The sequence below is a fragment of the Neolamprologus brichardi genome, chromosome 10, assembly GCF_056152115.1.
Source record: "Neolamprologus brichardi isolate AB-2024 chromosome 10, ASM5615211v1, whole genome shotgun sequence".
NCBI lineage: Eukaryota > Metazoa > Chordata > Actinopteri > Cichliformes > Cichlidae > Neolamprologus > Neolamprologus brichardi.
In genome coordinates, this window is record NC_142113.1 from 18,543,425 (window position 1) to 18,567,835 (window position 24,411).

Genomic DNA, 24,411 nt, shown 5'->3' on the forward strand with positions numbered 1-24,411 from the left:
CAGTTCATTGTTGCTCCATTTTTCATGCGGTCACAGCACTGAAGCTGACTCACACTCACTCGTTTAAGTGGACCATAACTTCAGCCCACAAATTATAATGCACATTTTGCCACCAGCTCCACTCAACCGCTCTCACAGTCTCTCCGTTTCCCTCTTTTGCCCTCTCTCAGTGTCTATTTTAATACAGAATTTAGCATTTACCTCATGCATGGTCAGTAGATAGTTGAGAATGCTCTGCAGCTCGTCCTCCTTCACGCCCCGGTCCTGTGAAAACCAGACATTCAGTTAAACATTCGTGATCTCCTGTTGTTTTTTACCTCTTATTAACTACACACCGCTTCATTAATTCTGTTCCTGGCTGCATTTTTAACATGAAGCAGTAACAACCTCCTTACACACTCGCAAATACAGGAACAAATCAATATCAGAGCGCACAAACACAAAAGCTACAGTGTTTTATTCACGCTGCAAATCTATAATGCAATTCTCCACACACACATTTTAGATTAAGCCAACAGTCCCCAGGAGAAAAAACAACAGAGGACATAATAGGAAAAGAAAGCTAAAAAAGAAGCGATTTCTCGGATCTTATGCGATGAAGATCACGGTAAATCGGTTTCTCTCATTTTACCTTGAGTATGAGTTGTTTGAGGAAGAGGAGCATGAAGGCTCTGAGTGAGATGATCTCCTTTTGGGACGGTCGTGGTCCATCTAGACAAAGACGCGCAAACACAAAATTAATTTCCTGTTAAAAATACATTTTTAAACTCGATAATGATCGGCTAAATAAGCCCACCACTGAGCCTTGGTGTTTACTGATATTGGATTTTATTAGGCTTCCTGGAGAGCAGAGAAAAACACGTTAACACAAACACGCTCGCACACACTCACTCTGCTATATGACTGTAAATAACTGTCATTAACTCGAGTGGCAATTTGGATATTTTATGATTGTACTAATCTAACGTATTACAGCAAAGACGCAGTAATTCACAACAATGTGATCCAAACCAAACAACCGCTGTAATCCACTGTATATACTTTACAGCTTTGGTACTGGATCAGTTGTTTGCTGTGGTGGTTTACACAGAGATAATCGAGCTAAAAAAACACAAAAGCATCTGACGCACAGCACAAGGGTCTGAAATCGGCCGCATTCTTCAAGCGCTCCATTTTGCCGTGACTCATTCGTTCAACTGACACAGGCCTTTATTAGCAAATGGGTTCTTTAAAGGGACACTTCACCCCAAAAATCAAGCATACAAGTATTTACTCTGGCCTGTGGTACTATTTATCCAAAGCTAAAAAACTTGGCATTGATGTCTCTCTTTCGAAATGAAAATCAGTTATTTAAAATTAAAATCGCAGCGAGCAGTGAAGAAACAACAACCACAACAACATCTGGTACATGCCTCTCTGGCAGACATGTAGCGAAAGATTTCCTGCATCTGTCCTTGTGGCATTGGAGCAGAATCAGTCTGTTAGAGAAGATGCTCCACTGCCTGTCCAGTGGTGCAGGAGTGGTGCAGAAGGAGGTCAGGATTGTGCCTGATGGATATCGGTATGTTCACTGACCTATTCTCAAATTGTCCAGTTTGCAGCCAATCAGAGAGTCAGTTGATTCAATCTGTTGGTGTCACCGGTTCTGATGCTTCAAAGTGCAGTATCTGCCATTTAGTTTTAGAACGACAGAAGCTTCAAGAAACTAGACTAGCTGGATGACTGAGAACCTACACAGACAAGCATCCAACACTGATGCCGATATTTGGTGATTTAAAATTCTAATATACTGACGCACAAAGCATTAACAGATTTTACTTACAGTTTTTTCCGTGTAAGTTTACTTTCACAGAAGGCAAAGAGCATGCCCTCATCCGATGCTTTGAAATACTCTGGTTTTAGTTTTTAGTGCTTTGTAACATGAACTGTCCATCGCGAACTCAAACGTCCGTAAAAACGAGCCTGTACAGCGCATCTGCAAATCCACCGAGCACACAAAGAAGCCCTTAAATAACCAACACATTCCCCTTCCATTAGGCCAAAAATGTGCACCCATTAAACACTGTGAGTAATGAAGGCTTCAGGAAAATGGTCAACATACTTGTCAAAAGATATGTTCTCCCCTTGAGCAATTATTTTTCCAATGTGGCAAAACCTGCACTGTATGCAGGAGGGAAAGGAGCTGTCGACTACTCTGCTACGAGTTTTAGTCACATCCATCACGCTGGTACAATGAATGAAGTGAAAGACTTTCTATTATTTATCTGCATAGTTTAATTTATGAAGATTAACTTACAGCAATGTAAAGATGAAAGCAGCGCCCTGTTGATTTAATGCTGTGCCATTTTTTCTTTGTTTTTTAAACCAAATTATGCAAAAATGATTTAAAATGTATTTTTGAGAGCGCCACAGTGTGTCTCTTGTCCCGCCTCCCTCCACTCATCCCCAACCAGTCACGACAAATGGCCGCCTGTCCCTGACACTGGTTCTGCTGGAGGTTTCTTCTTGTTAAAAGGGAGTTTTTCCTTCCCCCTGTTATCGAGTTCTTGCTCATAGGGAGGTCATCTGATTGTTGGGTTGGCTCTGTATTATTGTGGTGTCTTTACCTTGAAATATAAAGCAGGCTGAGGAGACTGTTGTGGTGACTTGGCGGTATATAACTAAAATTGAATTATTATAGTTCTGTTAAGGTTCAGGAAAAGGTGCATGCTTTCTATAGCAGATACATCTAGGACTGGGCAACTTACACACACACACATGCAAAAAGAGCAATAGTGTTTGTTCCTTCTGACATTTAGCTGCGTCAAAGCTTCACAAATCTATCACTTTTAAAATGATTAAGACAAAAAAACTGACAACTCAGATGATGGCATTAAATTTTAATTGATGTAACTGTATTTCATTCTTTTTTTTTTAAGTGTTTAATGTGCACGTCAGATACAGTTGAATTTATAGCTGTGATGAATCGGCTCAAAACAGCTGCCAAATAACTAGCTAATGGAAAGCGGTGCCAGGCAGCCTAAAAATGCATTGATTTAGATCAAAACAAGAATGATATAAGACCCACCCTTCAAAAACAAGGATATTTATCCTCTGAATCCCACTGCAGTCAGATAAAGTTCCCTTCTTCCTTTCCTACTTTTTTTTTTTTACTTATTCTCCATTTTCCTCAACTAATCTATTTTTTGTATTGATGCCTTTAGCAACCAAGCACCCACAATGCAACCCAATAAACCTCAAATGCTACGTGTCCTCATCACTCCCGACAGAATTGTTCTGTTTATTAGAACCAGTAAACATTTATGATGTCCAGTTTGTGTGTATTTGTCATTTCACACGTTGCTGTGTCAGGGTGTTTGAAACTATCCTTTATTATGTATTCCTCAAAGGAAGAGAAATACAATCGCAAACAGTGTTTATTGTAAACAGAATAAAATGCACCACGTCCTCTCAGAAGCAAGACTTGACCCACTGTTGCTTAGCCAGCAGAAGTAGGCTCACGAGAAACATAAAAGGCCGAGGGTGTGAAAGGAAGACGATGTGAAGCCTGTCCCTCCATTTCTTTGTCACGCTCTGCTGCCCTTCAATCACGCGAGTGTGTACGTGTTTCAGTCTGTTCTCCTGCTCTTCACGGAGCCAAAACATGACACCCAAGCAATCCACTGCGATCCATCATCCTTATCTGTCAAGCTGGTGCATGTAGCCTGAACGGTGACACTGACCATCCATCATGTTTACCCAGCCACTCTGCATTAAATGACCAGGTGAAAGCAGTGTGAGTGGAACCTCCTTATTTAAAGCTCTTTTGTCATAAGACGCCTTGAATAAAGCTTATATTCTTCTAAACAGCTTTCCTTGGGCAGTTTTAATTACCATCACTTACTCTTTGAAATTAATTTTCGTCTTTGTGTGCTCCTAGTCTGGCTGCACAGTTTTATCTAGTCTAATTTACGATAACAAACAAGTAGTTTTTATTTTAACTGGATAATGGCAAGCTTTCGAGAGATAAAGAGGTTTAAAGTGGTGCGATTTTGTTCTGACTTTGGGCCCTTTGCCACAACTACACACACACAAACACACACTTCAGATTTGATCTAAAAAGAAAATGAATTTCCTCAAGATTTGCCCATTTTACAACAATTAACACAAAGTACATAGAAAAAGTCACGAAAGTTGGCTGAACGAGGCTTAATACATAAAGAAAAAAGTGAATAGACAGGAAAAAAAAGAGATTTGTCATGACTAAGACACTCACTGGCCACTTTATTAGGTATACCTGTCAGCTCATAACAACCTGAAGAATGGCCAGTTTACTTTGAGCTGACAGGAAGACAACAGTAACTCAAATAATCACTCGTCACAACCGAGGTATTATTGCAGAAGAGCATCTCTGACTGCAGATCGACTACAAGCAACAGAAGACCACAATAGGGACAATTGATATTAAACAAAAACTTACCAAAATTGATAATCACCTGATCAATTTCGTTTTAATGACAAAATCAAAATTTAGTGTGAAACATGAACATGAAAGCACGGCTCCATCCTGCCTTGTATAGTCGGTTCAGACTGATGGTGGCGTAATGGGCAGTGGAGGATATTTTCTCGGCACACTTCAGGTCCCTTGGTACCAACTGAGCATGGTTTAAACACCACAGCCTTCTTGATTGACTATTGTTGCACACCATGTCCTTCAATTTAAGTGTACCACCTCCTGTACCACCATGTCACAAAGCTCAAATCATATCAAAATGCTTTATGAAACATGACAAGGAGTTCACCGTCATCAAATGGTCTCACCATTCACCAGATCCAGGCGAGCAATTTTGGGATGTGATGGAACAGAAGGCTCTCATCACAACAAAACTCTTTGAGGCTATCACGTCAATGCAGAAAGAAAATGTCAGAGGAATGCTTCCAGGACCTCACTGAATCTCTGACATGAAGAATTAAGGCACCTCTGGAGGGAAAATGAGCTCCAGCCTGGTACTAACAAGTCGTACGTTAAGCGTCCGCTGAGCGTAATTCATTTAGAGCCCCCCCTTTTTTTTTAATTCAGTGGAGGACATCTGATTATAGTTAATGCAATTTAAGAGCAAAAGACCCAAGAGGTTTTATTGTGAAGACTACACACTCTTTTCTTGGAACCTCCAACCACCATCTAATTTAGCCATTTGTAAAATACACAGTTAAAGGAATTTGGTATTTTAAGCTCAGTCCAAGGCTGGTGCAAGACGAAAAAGAAAATACTAAAAATACAAAATTATCCTTCCAACTCGGATTCAAGCCCATTCCTTCAGCTAGTTGAATGCATTTTTATCCACAAAGCTCATGGTATGATCAACATAACTGTCCATTACTATGCAAATGAGTGCATATCACATTCATACAGTATAGTCAAGTGCATACATTTGCAGGCTTTCAAACCACAACTAGCTGGTTTTAGCTTTGAACTACAGTACGAATGTGTCTGAGGCTAATTGCTGCTATACTGTTATCTGCGCCTTTTTTTATGGGGCTAAATCCCAGCAGGCAAACAGTAATATCGCCAAACAGAAAAGAAGCCAGACAGCCACTTGATTAGAAATTCCAAAAGCTCCCTTGGATCTGCCAATCACATGTCTGTTACCATGGAGACATGGGATGCGTACTCATAGTCAGCGGAGGGTCCCGGGCAAAAGGAGAGGTTGATTAAAGTGTGAGGCTTCCTCCGACCTTTTGCTGCTACAGAGCGTTACAACAGCGGCGGTGCTAGCACTGCTAGCTGTTCCCTGCTCTATTACAAAGGCAAGGAAAATTGAATATCTGAGTCAGCCCTGTGTTATTTTAAAATAGATATGTTTTATAGTGGCTTTATTAAAAAAAAACCATGGACAAATCTTTGAGACCTTTTTCCAAAAACACTGCATTCACAAGAAGCACAAGGTGTGGGTACATTTAAGGAAATATAAAAGATTTATTTACACAGGTGTCACAGCTATCACCTGTTCTGTTCTTAAGAAATAAAATGCAGCAGTTGGAAAAGAGAACATGCAGCGTCTGCTTCTGAAATGGTCTTATTCACTCTTAAATACACAAAAGAAGCTGCTCAGCCATTCCCATAAACACCAGTGGTTGTTGGGAAAAACTATATGTGTGTGTCTGTGTGTGTATACATGTACTACTCATACTGTGGAGGCATAAATCTGTTTCACACTGTGGAGAACTGCAAAAGAAAGTATTGGTGATCAAAAGAAAGTGCCCATAATGTAGATATCCTAATAAAATTTATATTTTAGTCCAAAGATTTAGGTTAGGTCAAGTTCAGTTTATTTTTATAGTCACTTGGATGAGTGACGAAACGTTTCTCCCACTGAAAAACTACATCCAGATGAACAGAATCAACTTTTGGGGATTTACTTACCTGGATGATTGAGCATACATCAAGACAACTGTGTAATATATAGCAGAAATGATAATTTTCTTTGCTGTATATACATTCATAGCTTTAACTATTTGAAATGACTGTGAGTACGATGTCACTGCAAATTTGTACGGCAATTTGAAGTTGTTAATCACTTATTCAGGTATTGAGGTGACCTTTAGTTTTCAACTGTCAGCAAAAACTCCCTTTCACAATTTAAAAACCTCTTGAGCTGCATTTCTAAAACATTTTCTTTTGCAAGGCCCGTCTCCATCTTTTAACAAAAAAGCAAGTGCACCACTATTACAGCACAATAAAGATCACATGAAAATGATTAACAAGAAGCTCAAAATTACTGATCATAACTGTGAAAGAAAACATTCCTTAAATCTCACATAATCATGATTTTAAGAGTCGTTTAAATGTTAAACGGATGTGGTTCCAACGGGCGACTGTTAGGCTTTTAAGAAGAGAATCTGTCTCAGCTCTGAATTATTTACTCTCTATTTTCATGACAAGTGTGAAATTCATTTGTTAACCGAGACAACAAAAACAACGCCACGAGGGAGGAGACAAAGCGTTTTAACGCAACCAAGGAAAGAAGGAAGTCATTAACAGGCGTGTAAAGGTAACAATTATCGTATTAATTTAGAAATAATGGAGATTTAGAGCAAAACACAGTAAAAGAAACTTCCTGGATAGACGACTGGAAGCCTTTTCCTTGTGATCATGTTTTAATGCTAGAAAGTTAAGTCTGTTAAACTAAGGTAATAGACCAGCTAAACTGCGCATTAGTTTGGCTGTAACTGTATTAGTTCTGTGATGTGTGTGACAGCAGCCTCTTTATATATTTGAATCACAGAGGATGGGATCTGACAAATTAGCAAAAAAAAATAAAAGCAGCAAAGCCAGAGCAGCTGTGGCTCAGTCCACATAACAAACTGTCCTTGGACCTGATACTGAACCCCTGCGCACAATTTATCACTAGTGTGTGTGTGTGTGGCAGAGTGCACCGTATGCACTGTCTTTGAGTCCCTAGTGGTGAAGTGATGGAAACACTGTGAGCATGTGAGCTGTGAGCCTAAGGGACTGTCATTGCTCCTTATTCACTCTTGTCTTTCTTCTTACAGCGAGCATGTCTTTGTGTTCATGCAAACTGTGTGAACTGTAAACATACCAAGACCTTTGGGGGTGATTCCACTGCACTCCAGGGGGTTGATTGCCCAGTAGTAGTACTTCAGAGTGTGCATCAGCTGCAGGACGGTGCCGATGCGGCGAATGGTGGTGTAGATGGTGGCAGTGCCGATGAACTCCGATGACAGGTATGTGTACAGGGACAGCTGGACCTGGATATACACAAAATACATTTAAACAATACATGCACAGTACGTGTGTTGTCTTTATATGCGCATGTTGACGGACAAGTAGTTTGGACAGAGAAATAAATTATCACTTTGTGTTTATGATATTCATGAAAAAAGCTGTTTAACAGTGAAAGGACGGCCACAGCGGAAACTTCCCTCCAGTAAAAGCACCAGTGTTTTCCTGCTTTGCGTTATTTTGATGTTTCTGTGCCTGAAGCTCTTCGAGCCTCATCTGAGGAGCCAGTTACTGACTCTGGCATTTGAGGCGTGCGTTCTCCAATCGCTAATTTGCTCCTTTCCTCCTTTTATGTTCTGTTTTAAAAAAAAAAAGTAAAAAGTAAAAAGTCCCCCCCTTCTATTGATATTCCACTAACCAATCCTCTCAATCGCACTTTCCTAGATTGGAGCGTGCTGTACGCTCAGAAATCTCTGAGCTCATTACAGTGACCGTGACGCTAAGGACCAGCCTTAACGAGTTAGCTCTGTTTAAACGGATGAAATTAGCAGGGTGCCACTGCCTGACCATACCGCATCACAGCTCATCTAAAAAGGAGAGTGCACTCAGATGACTTAAATGGCCTTCATTATATTACATTTCACACATTAAGCTGTTTATCTGGTGCAATTTAAAACCATCTCAGCAGAACGTACAAAAATTCTTGATCGTATTGCAACACTTTGGGCTCCGCTGCTCCAACAATGGCTTATTAAAACAAAAACAAGAAGAATATATATTCCTCCCTCTCTGAAAGGAATGTGTTTACCAGGAGAAACGGGCTCTTTTAAAACTGAGCAGGGGACACATTATGAGAGACGGGCGATGTGACTCACATGTGATTTCTTCAAGTGTTTCATTAAGTCCTGAACATGACCGAGGCTATTTTCGCCAATAACGAAGGTAATGATAATACACTGAGAGGTAGAAAATAATAACACTCAGCAGGAGGCAGAACGGTACAAAGGAATTAAGATTAAAGGATTTTAAGATTTCTTGTGTGTGTGGGGCTGCTTAGTATGTTTATTATGCTGTTCTTATTGTGACCCTTCTTAATTATTATCATGTAATGAACTTATCGTCTTTCCTGCAGTGGCACTCCATTGCAGGTAAAAAAAAAAAACAATATGTAATCACATACTTCAGTCACTTTGAATCTCTGAGATAAAAGCCAAGCTCAATACGCTGTATTTGTACAGTGTTGCATTCTGACATTCGCACACTCCTCTGTCTCCTGAGAAGCTTGCATAGCTTCTGTTTTTACTCCAGGACGCCGTCGGCTGCACCGTTATACCCAGAGGCCAATCAGCTCACGCGGTCAGAGGGAAGGAGACAGGGAGCCAGGAAGATTTGAGAATAAATGGAGGCAAGAGCTGAGGGGCCCTTCAGCGATGCCACATCGAGTTCAGAGTGAGGAGGAAAAGAGGAACAACACATCGCTCTCTGTCCCGAGGTCTTTTCAAATGTCACTTTTTCTTTTTGTTTCCACTCGTTCGCGTGTTCTGTCCTTCTCCTGTGTAATGCCCCAGCCCCTCCCCCCAATGTCTTCTTCCATCCTTGTTTATTATATTATTGTAAAGGGCAAAAGATAGTGAGAGATATCAGCCCCTCCTTCATCTTTCTTTTATGATGTTTACATGTCTCTCTTTTTTCCTGAATTCAGACCAAACCTAGAGCACACAATAATCAGAAAAAAACAGTATCTCTTGCTTTCTTTTCATGTTTTATGTTCTTTCCTCTGCTGGTTATCTTTTACAGGCCTCCAGACCTTTATTTTCTTTGCAGCAAGGTCATGTAAAACACACTCGCACACATTTTTAGGAGATGCCTGAAAATAAACAGACCTTGGCGGGGGTGTGTATCCAGATGGCAGCATTGAAGAGGACATGGTCACAGAGCTGTTTGAGGAGTGGCGCTCCATGAGGTAAACCATCCAGATACTTGGCAAAGGACAGGAACTGCTCAAGCACTGCCCTGGTGATGTGGACCCGTGAAGACTAGGAAAAGAGCACGCAATCATAACAAGTTGATAAACACTGTTATTTAAATTCTTATTATTAACGTTTTATTTGCTGTCATCCTACAGTACAGCCAGTGTAACCGCGGATACAGCCAATCACCTGCTGAATGACACTTTTCAATACATAATTTTAGGTACCTAAGCTAGAGGTCAACACAGGTCTCAGGTAATTAATTTACACCATTTGTTTTGTTAAGAAGTGTGCATATGATATCGCTGTCTCTTTCCTCTGCACATTTCAATCTTCGTACAGCAACCTCTAATACCTATAAATATGTTGAAAGGTCAGTTAAAAAACTCAAAGTACAGCACTGCACCGAGGCCTTGAGACAACGCTCCTTTCTTTACATTTTTCTAGAAGAACGGGAAACATATACACAACTAAATCATATTCTAACAAGCTTGTAAGTCAATATTTAATATGACCACCTTATTAGCACAGCCTGAACTCTCTTAGGTAAGCTTTCCTGTAATGTCTTTAAGCAGGATATTTCTCCAGCCTTCTTAAAGGACATTCAAAGCTCTTTTATGCTGCCTTTTGTTCTGTTCTTTGTCAATATGATCATACGCTGCTTTAGTAATATTGTGGTCTGAGCTCTGGGGAGGCCGATCCATGACCGACAGTGTTTTTCTATCCAGGTATGCTTTTACTAGATTGGCGTTTGGGATCATTATCATGCTGAAATGTTTTCACTGATAAAGAGGTTGCAGATGGTACTGCATGGTAAAAGTCTCCAGCGTGTTTTACAGATGGCTGTAGACACTGCTGTACCTCTCTCCTAACTTCACATATTTAAATTTGGATTCATCGCTCCATAAGACTTGTTGTCACTGATTTTTAGTCCAATTATTCTAATGTAATTTAGCATATCTCAGCCTTCCCCACCCATTTCTCTTCCTTAAGTATGGCTTCTTGACAGCCACTCTTCCACTCAGACCACTTCTGATGAGGCTTCAGTGAACAGTAAATGGATCAACTTAAGATCCAGATACATCTCTCAGGTCCTGCGGCAGGTCTTTGCTGGATTTTGTCCTATTTCTTAAGGACCTGACTCACATACTGTTCATCTCCTGTATGATTCTTTAGCCTGCCACTTCTGCTTTTGTGCTCCACTAGTCCATTTTCCTCTCACCAAGTTGTACACGCAGTATAATGTGGAAATATGCCACGTTATAGGCTAATAGCTCTCTGGAAATAACTAACTAACTAACTAACTAATAATACTATTTTATGTCAAATTTATCTTTGAAATTTACAGATTCAACAACAGAAACGGGAAACAAATGTGTTTTGTGACAGGCTGCTAGTAACTAAATGCTAAATTTGCTAAATTGTGTGTCATGTGTAGACACAACACTGGTTTATCTCGTGATTCATAGGTACACTAACAAACAAACCATTTCTCTGAAGATGGTCAAATACAAGGACTGGACTGAAAATGAGTGGAAAAGCAGCCAGTGTCCAAATAAAACTTTGAAAGACCTTCAGAAAGCTTCAAAACATACATGCAAACATGTATATCAGGAATTTCTAGCTCATTAGAAGGAAAACATAAAGGAAAGACAGATGGCTCAAGACTTTTGCACAGTTCTGTAATACTGATGAAATGCAATCAACATTGCATTAAATTTGACCTTTAATATCGCTCTGAACAAAATAAAAGAAGCACCTGTCAGTATAGCCCAAACATTTTAACAAAACCACAAATGACAAAAATATTGTTGCATTACACCGCATCAGGTTTAAATAGCTATATACATATATGCTACCTAGCAGAGAATACAGCAGAGTGTAAGTAAAGCTTGATAGAAACCCCTGATGAACTTAATGGAGCTCAAATAGAATGCAAACTCTTTCCTGGAGGCTTTTGTACTGACCTTCTCGAGCAGGTATCCGATCACCAGAAAGCCTTTACCGCCCAGCATTTGCTCCTGCATGGCCACTGAGCTTTTCAGCAGCTCCACCAGGAATGCCAGCAGAGTAGCACTGCAACATAAGCACACACCAGCAATGCTGCATTGAAATCACTACTGGACAAACATGTTTACTACTGCAGGCAAGACGATCCATGTCGTGTTCGCTTCATCACTCTTCAGACCCACATTCACATACCCCAGCATATATTTTTAATAAGCAAGGTGCTTTGCTGTTTCTTATTGTCATTTCCTTGATGATATATATTTTTAAATAATCGGACTGCAAATAATACGATGTGGAGAAGCTGCTCGATACTGGATGTAACTGGATTAATACTCATGAGATGGGGCGGTTTAGGGGAATCTCGGAGCGAGGAGAACACGTTGACTTTCTAAAACACCTCACTCTTCCTCCTTTTACTCTCTGTAATCGGTTATTTTGTAGCCTGCAGCACAACCGAGGTTATTCTTTTAAAAGGAAGACAACTCTCCCACATACGACATTTGCCTTTCTCTAATGTCAACCATTGTCTATATTTACTTCTTCTCATTTTCCCTAGTTTGTTTCGGGGTCCCTACCAGGATCAGCTGCAGCACTGCATAGCAAACAAAACATGTAATATTTTGAAGCTTCAGCCTGATTTCCTCTGCTGGAAAAGAAAAAAATGGTGCAGTTGATATAAGTGCTCTTCAGACAGCCATCAGGTTCTCTGTATTTATGCAGATGACTCACCAGACAGTGGTGTCCACGCTGCTGTCATTGAGCTGCTTGTAATCCAGCTGTGCAAAGAGAGGGAACAGGACCTGTATGCCTCCTATAGAGTGAATGGCACTGTGGATGGAGTGGGTAACAATAGCCTTCACATCCTGGGGGTTGGAAAAAAGACTGTTAGCGCTGACTTTATTTGACATGTTCACACAGTAGAAATCACACGCTCACTTCTACTATTAAAGAGCAAACAGCTCTCATATGCAGACTTAACAATAGAAAATGTTGCAGACATTTTTTTATTCCACATATGGTAATTTAAGACTTGCTTCTTTTCATACACATTTAGTGCATCTATTGTTTTGTTTTTTTAGACAAAGTGAGACAAAGTGAGACAAAGTGAAACAATTTACTTCAAAATAATTTTAATTATCTCAAAACGGAGCATTTCCTTAGGGCTATAAATGGTACCTGTGTACCACTTTAAGCTGTTTTAACCCACTGAACTAAAATCATGAAAAAGGCGACTGCAAGACCTCCCTTAACTAAATTAACTGGATAAGAAAACAGGACTCCCTTTGTGCCCTCATAATTATAAAATAGAGAATTTGCTGCCTGAATGGTTGGTGCATTTTTCACACACTGTGCAACTGAGGGAATTCTCAGAAATCAGATTTTTTTAAGAAAAGAAAAGAAAAGAAAAAGAAAAGCACCACTGGTTGAGCAGATCTCCATCAACCTTGAAAGATATTTGCTTAAACATAACTACAAGCAGTATCCTTCAAAGAAGGTTAAACTAAGATCTAAGAGTCCTGTCAAAATAAAATCGGTTTTCTATATTTTCTTAAATATCATATCAGCTATAATATCTTATACTGAGGAAATCCCTTATATCTACAGTACTCCAAGCAAGGTAAATACCACTTATTTTTCACAAATGCAATTGAGGCGAGTGTGAGTCAGCCTATGAAAAACTAGCTCGATAATCACACTGAGCAATCACTTCATTCCACTTCAGTCATTCACATATGCATTACTAAACACATCAAGAGCTGTGGGCTGTGATTTAGAGCGAGCTCTCTCAGAAGAAACAAGCCAAACTAACCTGTAGCATGAGTGCGTGTGGTGAGTGGACGAAGATGGAAGGGTTTTCCCTGGGCGACGACTCCAGGCAGAGCTGGGCATCCGTTGCCTTGGCGTTGTAGGTGAAAGAGATGGAGCTGGCCAGCTTTCCGTCATACAACACCTGCTTGTGGTGCTCAGCCAAGTGGATGTCGCTCTCGGACTTGAACTTGAAAGTGCTCTGCAGTGGCGGTGGCGGTGGAGGAGGAAGAAGAAGAAGATGTCAAGGGTTGTATGAGGAAATCATTGAATCAGACAGACAAATGACTTTCCCCGAGACGACAGAAGCGCGTCTCTGTGTGCACAAGTTCAACACCCAAAATGGAGTCTGCTTAATTGCAGCATGAGCCGTGTGTAAACAACACAGCATTAGCTTAATGAACACAGCGCTAACCCGGGCACTAATTCAATTAGCCCAGAATAAGAGATGGATGGGGGAGCGGATGTGTGGGAGAGGAGCACTCGGAGATCCAAATTTATCTCTCTCTTTGTAGTCCACCAACACCAAACACACAAGAGAGAAGGGAAACATTATTTACATTTATCCCACAAAAAAACAACAAAGAACCCACACAGCCTGGAATCTAAAATAGCTTTACTTTGGATCATTTTCTCACTTTTCTGTTCCTCCACTGACATTATGGACGAATGTAACACAGCAGTATGTTGGAAAACCAGGACACGCGGTCTAAAGATAGACGCATTTCTTTAGTCCACGCACAAATTGTAGGAACTGTAGGTTGCACTTCATCTGTATCTATATCCGTCTATCTGCACAGGTCTCTGGGTTCATGTGTCCTGCAGCAGTGCTGCTACACACAAAGTATAAAGCCCAGCACATGAAAGGCCAGCGGACTGATCTGCCACCCTCTGCAGCAGCTCTAGGCGGGGGCCGCTCTCCCCCTACAAGCGTCTGGGTCCCCAGGTACCTCAGTCAGCCTGACTGCACAGGAAAGCCGCGGGCCGATGACAGACCTGTAGGCCCGTCTTCTTCTAAACCTTTCATCTGAGGTCTAGCGTAAAAAAAGATTTAAAAATATGCCCTGAGCAGTTTTAACCATGCACCATTAAATGTAACATCCTTATTTCCATCCAAGGGCTGAATACAAATTTACACTAAACCTTCTCTGATTCAGTTACGAGAAACACAAAACGCTTCCTTGCATGGACATGCAAAGAGGAGCCGGGAGAGGCCACTAATCTGCATCTAAAGCCACTTTTCACACAGTCTTCACAGCACAGCATTGTTTGCAAGAGTAATTAATGGTAATTACAGCATGCTTCTATTTTCTGAATTAAGAAGATATTACTTTAGTCAGATACGGGAGCTGATGACCCCGTGTTAAACAGCTCCTCTGTGAAGCAGCGTGTGTCAATAAGCTTATCTGTTAAAAATTGCCTGAAATTCTGCAATAATTCTTCACAATCACTAATAAAAAGCCTCTTCAGTTTATTTTGGAGTGGGCCCTACAAAAGTATTGTATAGCCTGAATGTGAAATTAATGCACTTATTAGGATGCAGATTTTTTGCAGCGTCAGCCTGTTTATTGTGCTGTACTTACAAGGTGTGTGTGTGTGTATGTATAGAAGCAGCTCCTTCAAATGTGAGCTTGCATTCAGGTTGCCATAGTAAAAAGGGGGAAGGCGGGCTGCTGAAAGCATGAAAGATCTTTGCTGACTCTTCAAAGTACGAAGACATAAGGGGATATCCGTCAGGTGGAAGGAGGAACATGCATTAAAGCGCTATGTAAAGCCTTACGCGGCTGCACTTAAAAACATGTGTCCCCTCACACCGAGAGGAATGAAAGCGACAACTCTTGCCTTTTTCGCACCTGACAGATGCAGATACAACATGGCCTGCAGTGATAACGGTGCACGAGCCCGTGCACGCGCGCTTAAACCATTCAGCTCATCCTTCGCCTGCCTGCAACTCCAGACAGTTTACTGAATGACGGCCAACTCTTCAGGATGAGAATTCCAGCATCTGACAGAAATGTTGCCTGACTTATTATGGAAGCTATTTATAAAAAAATAAATAAATCTAAATCTAGGACTGGCTATCTGTAAATATTCAAAACTAAATGTCAACTCTAAACACTTTCTAAAACCGAATTAGAGCAAAAATATCAGAAATCTACCAAGACATTTGTAGCCAGCGTTAGTCACACATGTTAATCTGCACAGAAATCCATTATTGAGGTATAGAATTATCTAAAGGTTCAACATTAACAACTCGCACCACAAAAAAAAGACTGTGAATGTCACTATAATGAAACATATGAGACATACACACAACAACACACACAAGCGCACAATGCAGGTGTCCAGATACATACTCGCATGGTTCATTAATTAAGTTGTGGCCAGATTGCTGGCAGAGCTCTGCAACGAGGACATCTGGACCTCCTATAAACAGTGTAACCAGTGACATATTCAACACATGAGTGGCAGGACATATACAGAACACACACATACACATGCAGAGGAAGATAAAAATAACACCAGAGCTTCCTTTCAACCGTGGCCTGCACAGAAAAACAAGACGTTATGTCCCGTCTTCTTCCGTCATTAGGAGAGCATGGAAGTGCTGAACTGCGCACGCAGACATTTAGCACAAACAGCGTGTCAGCCATCATAAGCCTCGTCGAACCGGAACACCACGCGCACCCTCACTGTGCTAAAGCAGAGAGTCTGTCTGCTTCCTGCTCCTCATTACTGAACAGTAACACTGACAGTGGCTGGGACTAAGAAGCCGCATACGGCTGCGCGCACACATACTGAGTGTATATATGTGGATACAGTTCGATTAAACACAGATTAGGCAAAACCCAAGAAGAAACGTATAACACACACACACACATACATCCACATCTGCGTGAAGCCACAGGAACGAGGACCGACCTACATTCGAGTTAAGACAGGAAGCTGCGTGACACAAACAGACCCACTGGCGTCCCTCCTTTGGCCGAGCGAAAAGCCCACGCACTTGTCATTACAATGCCAGCGCCGAGGCCTGTGGCTTTAAAACAACTGAGCCATTTAATGGTCTCTTCTGGGCATCTGAGAAGCCCATTCTAAGCCATGCAGAGAGGCAATCATCTGACTGATCAGCCTCAGGAAACTGTGGGCTGTGACAGAGAAAGGAATCAGTATTCATGGCAGAGAAACAGCAAACCCCATGCATGCGATCATTAGGAGGAGCTGAAGAGTCTAGTTCATCAAATGCCTCGATGATTAAAAAAAAAAAGGAAAGGTGTAAAGGCCATATGTATGATTCAGCGCTCGTATATGAGAGACAGCTCTAACTCCTGCATTCTATATACTGCATCTTTCCCCGTCAGCGTCACACTGACAATTTCAAATCCCTTCCCCGGTGCTCCTGTAGTTTCGCTTTCAGGCCGGCCAGATCTTTACTGCATCCCATTCGCCTGTTCTCCTTCCCCCAGATCGCTCATGTATCCACACAGCTGCCATCTAATACATGCAAACATGCCAAAGAAAAACATTATTTAAAAGAACAAAATCTGATTAAGGATACGTTCTTTCTAATAAGAAGCTGAAATCACATCAGCTGCCTTATCCCCATGACGACTTGCGGTTTTTAAAATTCTGACATCTTTGGACACCTTCATAAACAAGTCGTAAGTTGCCTGAGGCGTGCGAGTGTGCCAAAACAAGAAGCAGACAGCTGGCAAGGCATCTCAGCTGCCACTGATAGCCAGACCAAAAGGCAGAAACGGTGATTTCTAAAGCAATCAGAGCTCAACACCCAACATTGTGACGCCTCATTTGAATAACTTTAATAACCACAGGAACACAAAGTCCTAAAAAAAACCAACCAAAAAACACTTAAGTTAAAATGTGGCTGTCAGGGTCCTGGGTCCCCTGACCCAGCATGTTTGGTTCTTTGTGATTTTTGTATTATTGTACTTGTGTGAGTTCTATGTTTTCTAGTTTCGATCCCTTGCCCTTCATGTTTCTGTGTACCCTCTGTTCTGTGTAAGTCTGTGTCAGCATGTTTGAGTTTCCCTCTGTGTCTTTCGGTTCTTAGAGTCCTCTACCTTATGGTTTGTCTCTGTGTTTCTTAGTTGCTGTCTGCACCGTGTCAAGTTTGTGTCTCCATGTCATACTTCCTGTTTTACTTTGAAGGTCCGTGTCTTATGTGAATGTGTCCTGCTTTCCTTGTCTCGTCAGTCCTGATTTCTCCCAGCTGTGCCCTCCTTCTGTGTCTCATTCCCCTCGTTACTTCCCAGTGTATTTAAACCCTGTGTTTCTCTGAGTCAGTGTCGCGTCCCTCTTGAGCTCCCTGTGTGTCTTAGTTTGTTATTTCCCAGTTTAGTTTAGTTTATGTTTTTTCCTGCCAGCCAATTAAAGCTGTGACTTTGAGTTAACACCTTGAGTCTGAGCGCCTGCATTTTGGGTCCTACTCCTGCCTGCCACACTGCACTCCTTGACAGTGGCATGTATGGATAGTTCTGTATTTGCCTTTTGTGCCTTTTTAACCTCAAGGAACTGAGTGCAACCAAAAAAAAACTAGGTGCATGAGTAAATCTAGGCATTTAAAAAGCTCACTGAGAAGGAAGGTAGATGAACTCAAGCTGTACAACATCATCTGCTGGTGTCTTCACAAACTGATGGTGATGACACTGAACCTGACAGAAGCACGATGAATCAAATGGAAATACTCCTGCACCTTTTAGATTACATTACTGATGACCTCTATGAGAAAGCCTGGCTTTGAACAATAACGTCTGATGTATATTTTTACATTTAGTTTTCTAAGACGTGCCTTTTCTATACTGGAATAAACTTGGTATTATTGCTAAAAATGTGTCCAGATGTTTTTTACCTGCTTTGAAGTTACGGCTTCACACATTACAGCTAAAAAGCAAGAAGTAGCTTAAACTTCAAGACAACGGACACGTCAACAGTAGCAGCAGAGAAAAGTCTTATAAACAGATAAATGTTTGAAGTGCCTAAAAAAATGTTCTTATTTAAAACTACTTCTAATCACCTCGTTAAACACACTTCATATTCTAGTACTGGGATGAAGTACTTCATAATGTCTTCAACAAGGTCCTGAAAACACTGCTCAGAGATTTTGGTCCATATTGACGTGATAGCACCACACAGCTCGTTCCACCACATCCCGAAGGTGCCCGACTGGGTTGAGATCTGGTGACTGTGGAGGCCATTTGAGTGCACTGTCATGTTCAAGAAACCAGTTTGAAATGATTTGGTACATTATCCTGCTGGAAGCAGCCATCAGTAGATGGGTATGCAGTGGTCATACAGGGATGGAGGTGGTCAGCCACAATACTCTGTGGGGCTGTGTTGTTTAAACCATGCTCGCTTGGTACCAAGTGTGCCAAGAAAATATGCTCCACACCATTACCCCTCCACCAGCCTGAACTCTTGGCACAAGGCAGGATGGACCCATGCTTTCATGTTGTTTACACATTCGGACCCTACCATACAATCACAACAGACAAGGAGACTCATAAAAACCAGATGTTTTTCCAAGCTTCTATCCAGTGTTGGTTTTGTAGCCTCAGTTTCTTCTTCTTAGTTTTTTTAAAGTTCAACCCTGCCTTTAACTTTAATTTAGTGCAATTATTAAGATTTGTGGTCTGTGGTAAGGCCCCAATATTTCAAGATCGCCTTGATTTATGATATTACATTTGATCAAACACCGTTATTGTTGGTGTTTAAATCAGCACACAGCAGGTACCAGTGCACAGTGCAGACTTACAGGTAAAATCCTCAGGTTATAAACAACAATATGAATGGAAACCGACAGCATATAGAAACATTAAATAATAGTCAGGTGGCCGGGATGTTCTAACTGTGACACTGAAGCACTGCAAAGCATTTGGAGAACATGTGCTATAGTGGTGATAAGCATGGATGCGGGCGCTATCTCACCTTGTATCCTGGGCCGAGCTGGTGAATAGCAAAAATCTGAGCTGGGTTGAGAGCTTCACTGAAAACGTAAATGGCCCCCAGCTGACCGCAGAACACCCTGTTAGCATCTGCTGTCTCTGATGAACCCAGGAAACACTTGTCGTAACTCTGAAGGAAAGACAGAGCACATGATAATGTTACCTTTCAGATATAATCAAACAGAAATGTAATCAGAGTAATCGACAGTTTGGAGAAAAATAATATGTTTTGAAGTTTGCTGATCTTTACAGTGATCTGAAAGACAGATATGGTTCATTTTGAGTCATAAGATCTCTGAAGCAATAAACAGTGGATGGTGGAAAACAGATAAACCTTTGATAGCTTCTGGTTCCTAATCGCTCGGTCCCAACTCTACTCTCACCTGCTATTACATTTGTCCCGTTCGCTCTCATAGCCCTTATCACAATGAAATCTTTACTCCTCTGCCTTTTTTCAAAATGAGGACAAACGTTTTATCTTGGGCCCTCGGGACCAAACAAACCCCGATAGCGTCGACGTTTTCCGAGACCCTTGCTTTCAAGTCTCTGAATGAGCTGCGTGAACAGCAAAACCCTCTCCCTCAGTTTCTTACAACAACGCCAACCTTCAATACCGGCAGCAATGTCAAAAGCTGGCCAGGATGGAAGGGGAACAAAGGCCGTGCAGCTACCTGTCACCTGCTAAATGGAAAAGTTGGAAGTTGGAGTTTGGGTGAGCTATGTTGGAAAGAGGCCCAAGGACAACTTTGTTCCTGCTGACAAATGCAGAGGGCAAACCTCAGATGTCTGCCAATATCACAACAGGAGAGAGGTGTGAAGTAGAGCCAGACCAGTGCTGGATTTCTGACAGTGCTGCGGAAATCCTTATTTTGAAGCTAAATCTATTTTTTTAAGCAATCGTCAAATAGAAGCAGCTGATTAATGAACTCCACGTTCATAATCAACTGTGCACGCTACCACGTAAAATCCACGGCAAACAACATCAGCGCCCTTACATCGTTGGTGTTGACGTGCCAGGCCATATCACCATAGGAGACCAGCTGACCGTTCACATAGCAACGGATCTCAGAGTTCCTCCAGCGGTTGTAGATGTGGACGATGCTGATCATATACCACTGAAAAATTGAAAAAACACATTAAAATAAAACACACACACACACAAGATGATTAATCAAAACAAGAAAAGCATCACTGCACCAAATTACCAAAACAAGAACTAAATGTTCTTTGTTTTACCCGAGGCTTTTATATTTGTGGGAGTTCTTCAGAACTGTTTCGTGACGACTGAGACCTTTCTTGTTTTGGTTTTTTCGTTTTTATATACAACCAGAACGGTATTTTAATCGATTTTATTCCTCTGCCTCTGCTCTCACCTTGACTATTACTGACAGTTGTTTGTCCATCAGACGCATTACATCCAAACCCTCAGGGCTGAATTTAAACTAAATTGAAACTTAGTGAAAAGGTGACGCATTCATACTGAGAACTGAGAAATAAGGCAACGACCTTGGCGTATAATGTTTACTGCTACGGGGGTCGGGCGGTCCACAGTGATGACACCTGTGCTCCCGTGAGTCCCGTGCTGCAATTGCACTTTTTGGGATTTCCTATTTTTATACCTCATCTGCTTTTGAAATGCAGAGCGAGTTATAGCCTGTTGTCATGTGTTTGTTGAGGTGTTGTGCTGTGACAGCAGAGAGGAAAACCAAGAGTGAAACCAACAACGACAAAAAACACAAAAAAGGGCTCACAAGTTAGGCAAATAAAAGCAAATAATTTGCTTTTTTTATTCTTATTTTTTGTCCTTTTGCTTCTCAGAGGGGGTGAAGGGATCTCTCAGGGTTGCAAGTACTAGAAGGAAAAACACTGTCAGCCTTGATTGCTCCAAAATATCTGGTACACTGATGTTGTTGATTTGGACATTGGCTCTGTTGGTGGCTGAATGCATCATACAGACTACTAAGCTACTGTAAAAGCAAACCTGTTGAAGCCTGTGGTGAACAAAATGTGTTACTTGCACCTTTGCACTTGTTATTTAATAAACACAAACTACTGAAAGATATTGACAAAAGCCTCCTGCTGTATCCACTACTGTATGCTTTCATCAAGACTTTATTTTATTTCCTAGCTTAGTGAAAATTCATATCTTTGTAATACACAGAATGCTCACTCTCACTGCCCTCTACTTTAGCTCACTATAAGAGGGTCAGCTAACATGAATTACAACAGTATTGAACTCATTTACTCAACAGAACGCTTTCTGTTCTCTCTTTTTTCACTTTGCCCATCTTTATAGTGCATGGCTACAGCAATATGCTTGTGTTCCTTCATTAGAAAACACCTTCCCTGGTGATAATACACACAGGTTCCCTGGAGAGAGACTGCAATGGGGAACAGGAGTGCAGAGGGGAGGGTGGGGAAGCTATAATTTTGCAGGTGCATGTATACATGGGGAGTAGGGAGCACAATGTGTGCGCTGCCAGCGTTCAGTCTCTCGTACATGCATGCACACACGAATTAACGCATGTGCACGACACGGCAAAACGCTGTGAGACACGGTGGCTTCGAAATTTATCAAATGGAACCACTGGGAACTTCGTTAAGCGGTGCAGGGATTCTACTGGGTCAGCAAATCCCCTGGAAGGCCATCTCATCAAGTAATGTGTGTTTGTTTATGTGCGCGTGCGAGGATGTGAGCGAGCGCGTGTGTGGGACAGTGGCAAAATGCTGACAGCGCGGTACTGGGGCAGCGTGCAGGTCTTAATTGACAGACCTTATCTGGACTCATCAACATTCGGCGTGTGTGCAGAGAGACGGGGGAGAGCAGCAGCACTCTCCTGATGCTGTGTCATTTAACAAGTGGCACAGGAGCTCCAGAAAATGGGTGTTTCTTTTTCTTACCTTGCGGGGCTGGAAATCATATTTCACGCAGTGCTGAAAGCCTTTTCCTTTCGACTTCAACGATGTCACAATGAGGCAGTTTCCCACAAAGTGCGCGGAGTAACCTATTCCTTTACTGGTCCGAAAACTGAAGAAGAATGAGAAAGAGCAACACTCATTTCACTTTGGTGTAGAGTCGAGATACGAGTCTGAAAATGGCTGTGATAAGTTTTCAGCTAGCTGTAAATGAAAACAAATTAGCTTAGGCTAACTTCATGAATGAGCTGTCCCTCTAAATGGCATGTGAACCATGAAGCTGCTTAGACTAAAAGAGCTGGATTTTATTTCACAAATACAACTGCACCTCAAGATATCCTTACTACTGAAATACATGCACAAGGCACCTTTCAAAGCCACATATCGCATCCTTTGGGGTCACAAAAAGCAGGATTTTAAGGTGCTTTCCTTTCAGCGATGCCAAGGGTCCCAGATTATAGGTTTGTGAGAAACACCAGTAATCCTCTTCCCTCCATTTTACCCGCATAATTTTTCTCTCCCCGCGCTTGTAACCTCCACATAAAACCTAGTCTCACAGCTAAGCTTCTTCCTGAAACAAGCAGACATATTTTCTTTTTAAAATAGACCCAGAAGGATCGTGCATACAGCAGGAAGGAGATATAAATCCCTCTCAAGTGAATCCCTGGTACACATTAGTAGGACACGTACTGCGTTATCATGGCCTTCATGCAGCTGCTGAGGCCAGTATCAGACAGGCAGCTGGAGTAGCAGCTGCATCTGGGGGAGGATGATAAGACCTGGGCCAGAGAAGAGGAGGCTGCCCTCCCTCTCTCGCACCCTGCTTACCATGACAACCTGACAAACCAAACTGTTACTAAGGAAACAAGATTACATCCGAGCACTTTTCCTGATTAGCACTCATCTCCGAGATAGTATCTGGAGGATATATGGATGCACATCGCGCTTCCTGTAGACGACTTCACAACCTTTTCCCTCCGTAATGAATCAGAGGGAGAAGAGGTGAAGGCAGGACGGTGCTAGTTAGTGTCAAAGAGCGAAGAGGTAGAGGGAAGAAGCCAAGCAGTGGCGTGAAGGAGTTCAATTAAATAAAAGGTCAAAGCTAATGAAGCTTCATAGTAGCTAACAGCTTGCACTTGCAACACTAACGGTGAGGCCAGCGAGGGCCAGAGCTGCACAGCGAGGAGGAGGCATCCACCCAACAGATCACTTATAATGGAGTGTGTTGACATTTAAAGTTATGTTCTAATTCATTATCTGTTTACCTATTAACTTCCTAACCATGTCATTCAGTTTGACTAGTTACTCATTATATAAAATGTTTCACTGAAGACACTCAAAAGCTGAACAAAAGTAACACTGGAAAAAGATTTGAATAGATCTGATTGTTTAGGATTCGGGAGCTATGTGATCATCGCTGTGTCTGTGGCCAGCTGACAACACAACACTTTAACACTCCTAAGACGACAAAAAGATGGAAGTGAGGTGTTAGAAGAGCTGATCTGTTTCCTACGAGTCTCGCAGTACTGAAATTGCTGAAAAACACCATATGAATGGACTCAAACAACTTCAACATTTTTCTACATCTGATTTTAGACCAAAAATCCTCATTTTTATTTCCCTTTTCACAAATATGATATGGATTACGCGTCTAAACAGAAACATGATTAAAACAATGTCTTAACGCCTGTTGCAAATCAAAACAAACTATCACAATTTGTTTGCGATAGTCAACAGCGACTGCTAACAGTTTGTTGCTTGTCTAAAGCCGTCTGAGTATTTACTTGTATTAAAAAAATTATTAAAAATCTACAAATGCAACTTGTTGTGATGATTGAAAACAAGAAAAAAAATGCTTTTGTCTGAATTTCAGATTTTTTTTTTTTTTTATCTTGTAACAGCTGCACTTTGACTTATGAATGCCCCATGACTCCGCGACAAGTTCCCACGGTGAGAGTTCTTAGAAATAGATAGACACTTCATTGATCCCACAAGGGAAATTGTGCTTGCTGTTGTGAACCCT

At 41.5% G+C, this 24,411-nt stretch overlaps 1 protein-coding gene across 14 annotated transcripts in view; it reads right to left on the reverse strand.

Moving 5' to 3' along the window:
* nbeaa (neurobeachin a) overlaps positions 1-24,411 on the reverse strand; it is a 98,901-nt gene that overhangs the window by 37,427 nt on the left and 37,063 nt on the right. For all 14 annotated transcript variants that reach the window (XM_035911703.2, XM_087847346.1, XM_087847344.1 and 11 more), the window contains exons 6-15: positions 22,374-22,500; positions 20,468-20,587; positions 19,456-19,602; positions 13,514-13,711; positions 12,433-12,566; positions 11,661-11,769; positions 9,607-9,759; positions 7,581-7,749; positions 632-711; positions 202-264 (exon numbers count right to left, since the gene is read on the reverse strand). In XM_035911703.2, coding sequence (XP_035767596.2) covers positions 202-264; positions 632-711; positions 7,581-7,749; positions 9,607-9,759; positions 11,661-11,769; positions 12,433-12,566; positions 13,514-13,711; positions 19,456-19,602; positions 20,468-20,587; positions 22,374-22,500 — 1,300 coding nt within the window. The remainder of the gene's footprint in view (positions 1-201; positions 265-631; positions 712-7,580; positions 7,750-9,606; positions 9,760-11,660; positions 11,770-12,432; positions 12,567-13,513; positions 13,712-19,455; positions 19,603-20,467; positions 20,588-22,373; positions 22,501-24,411) is intronic.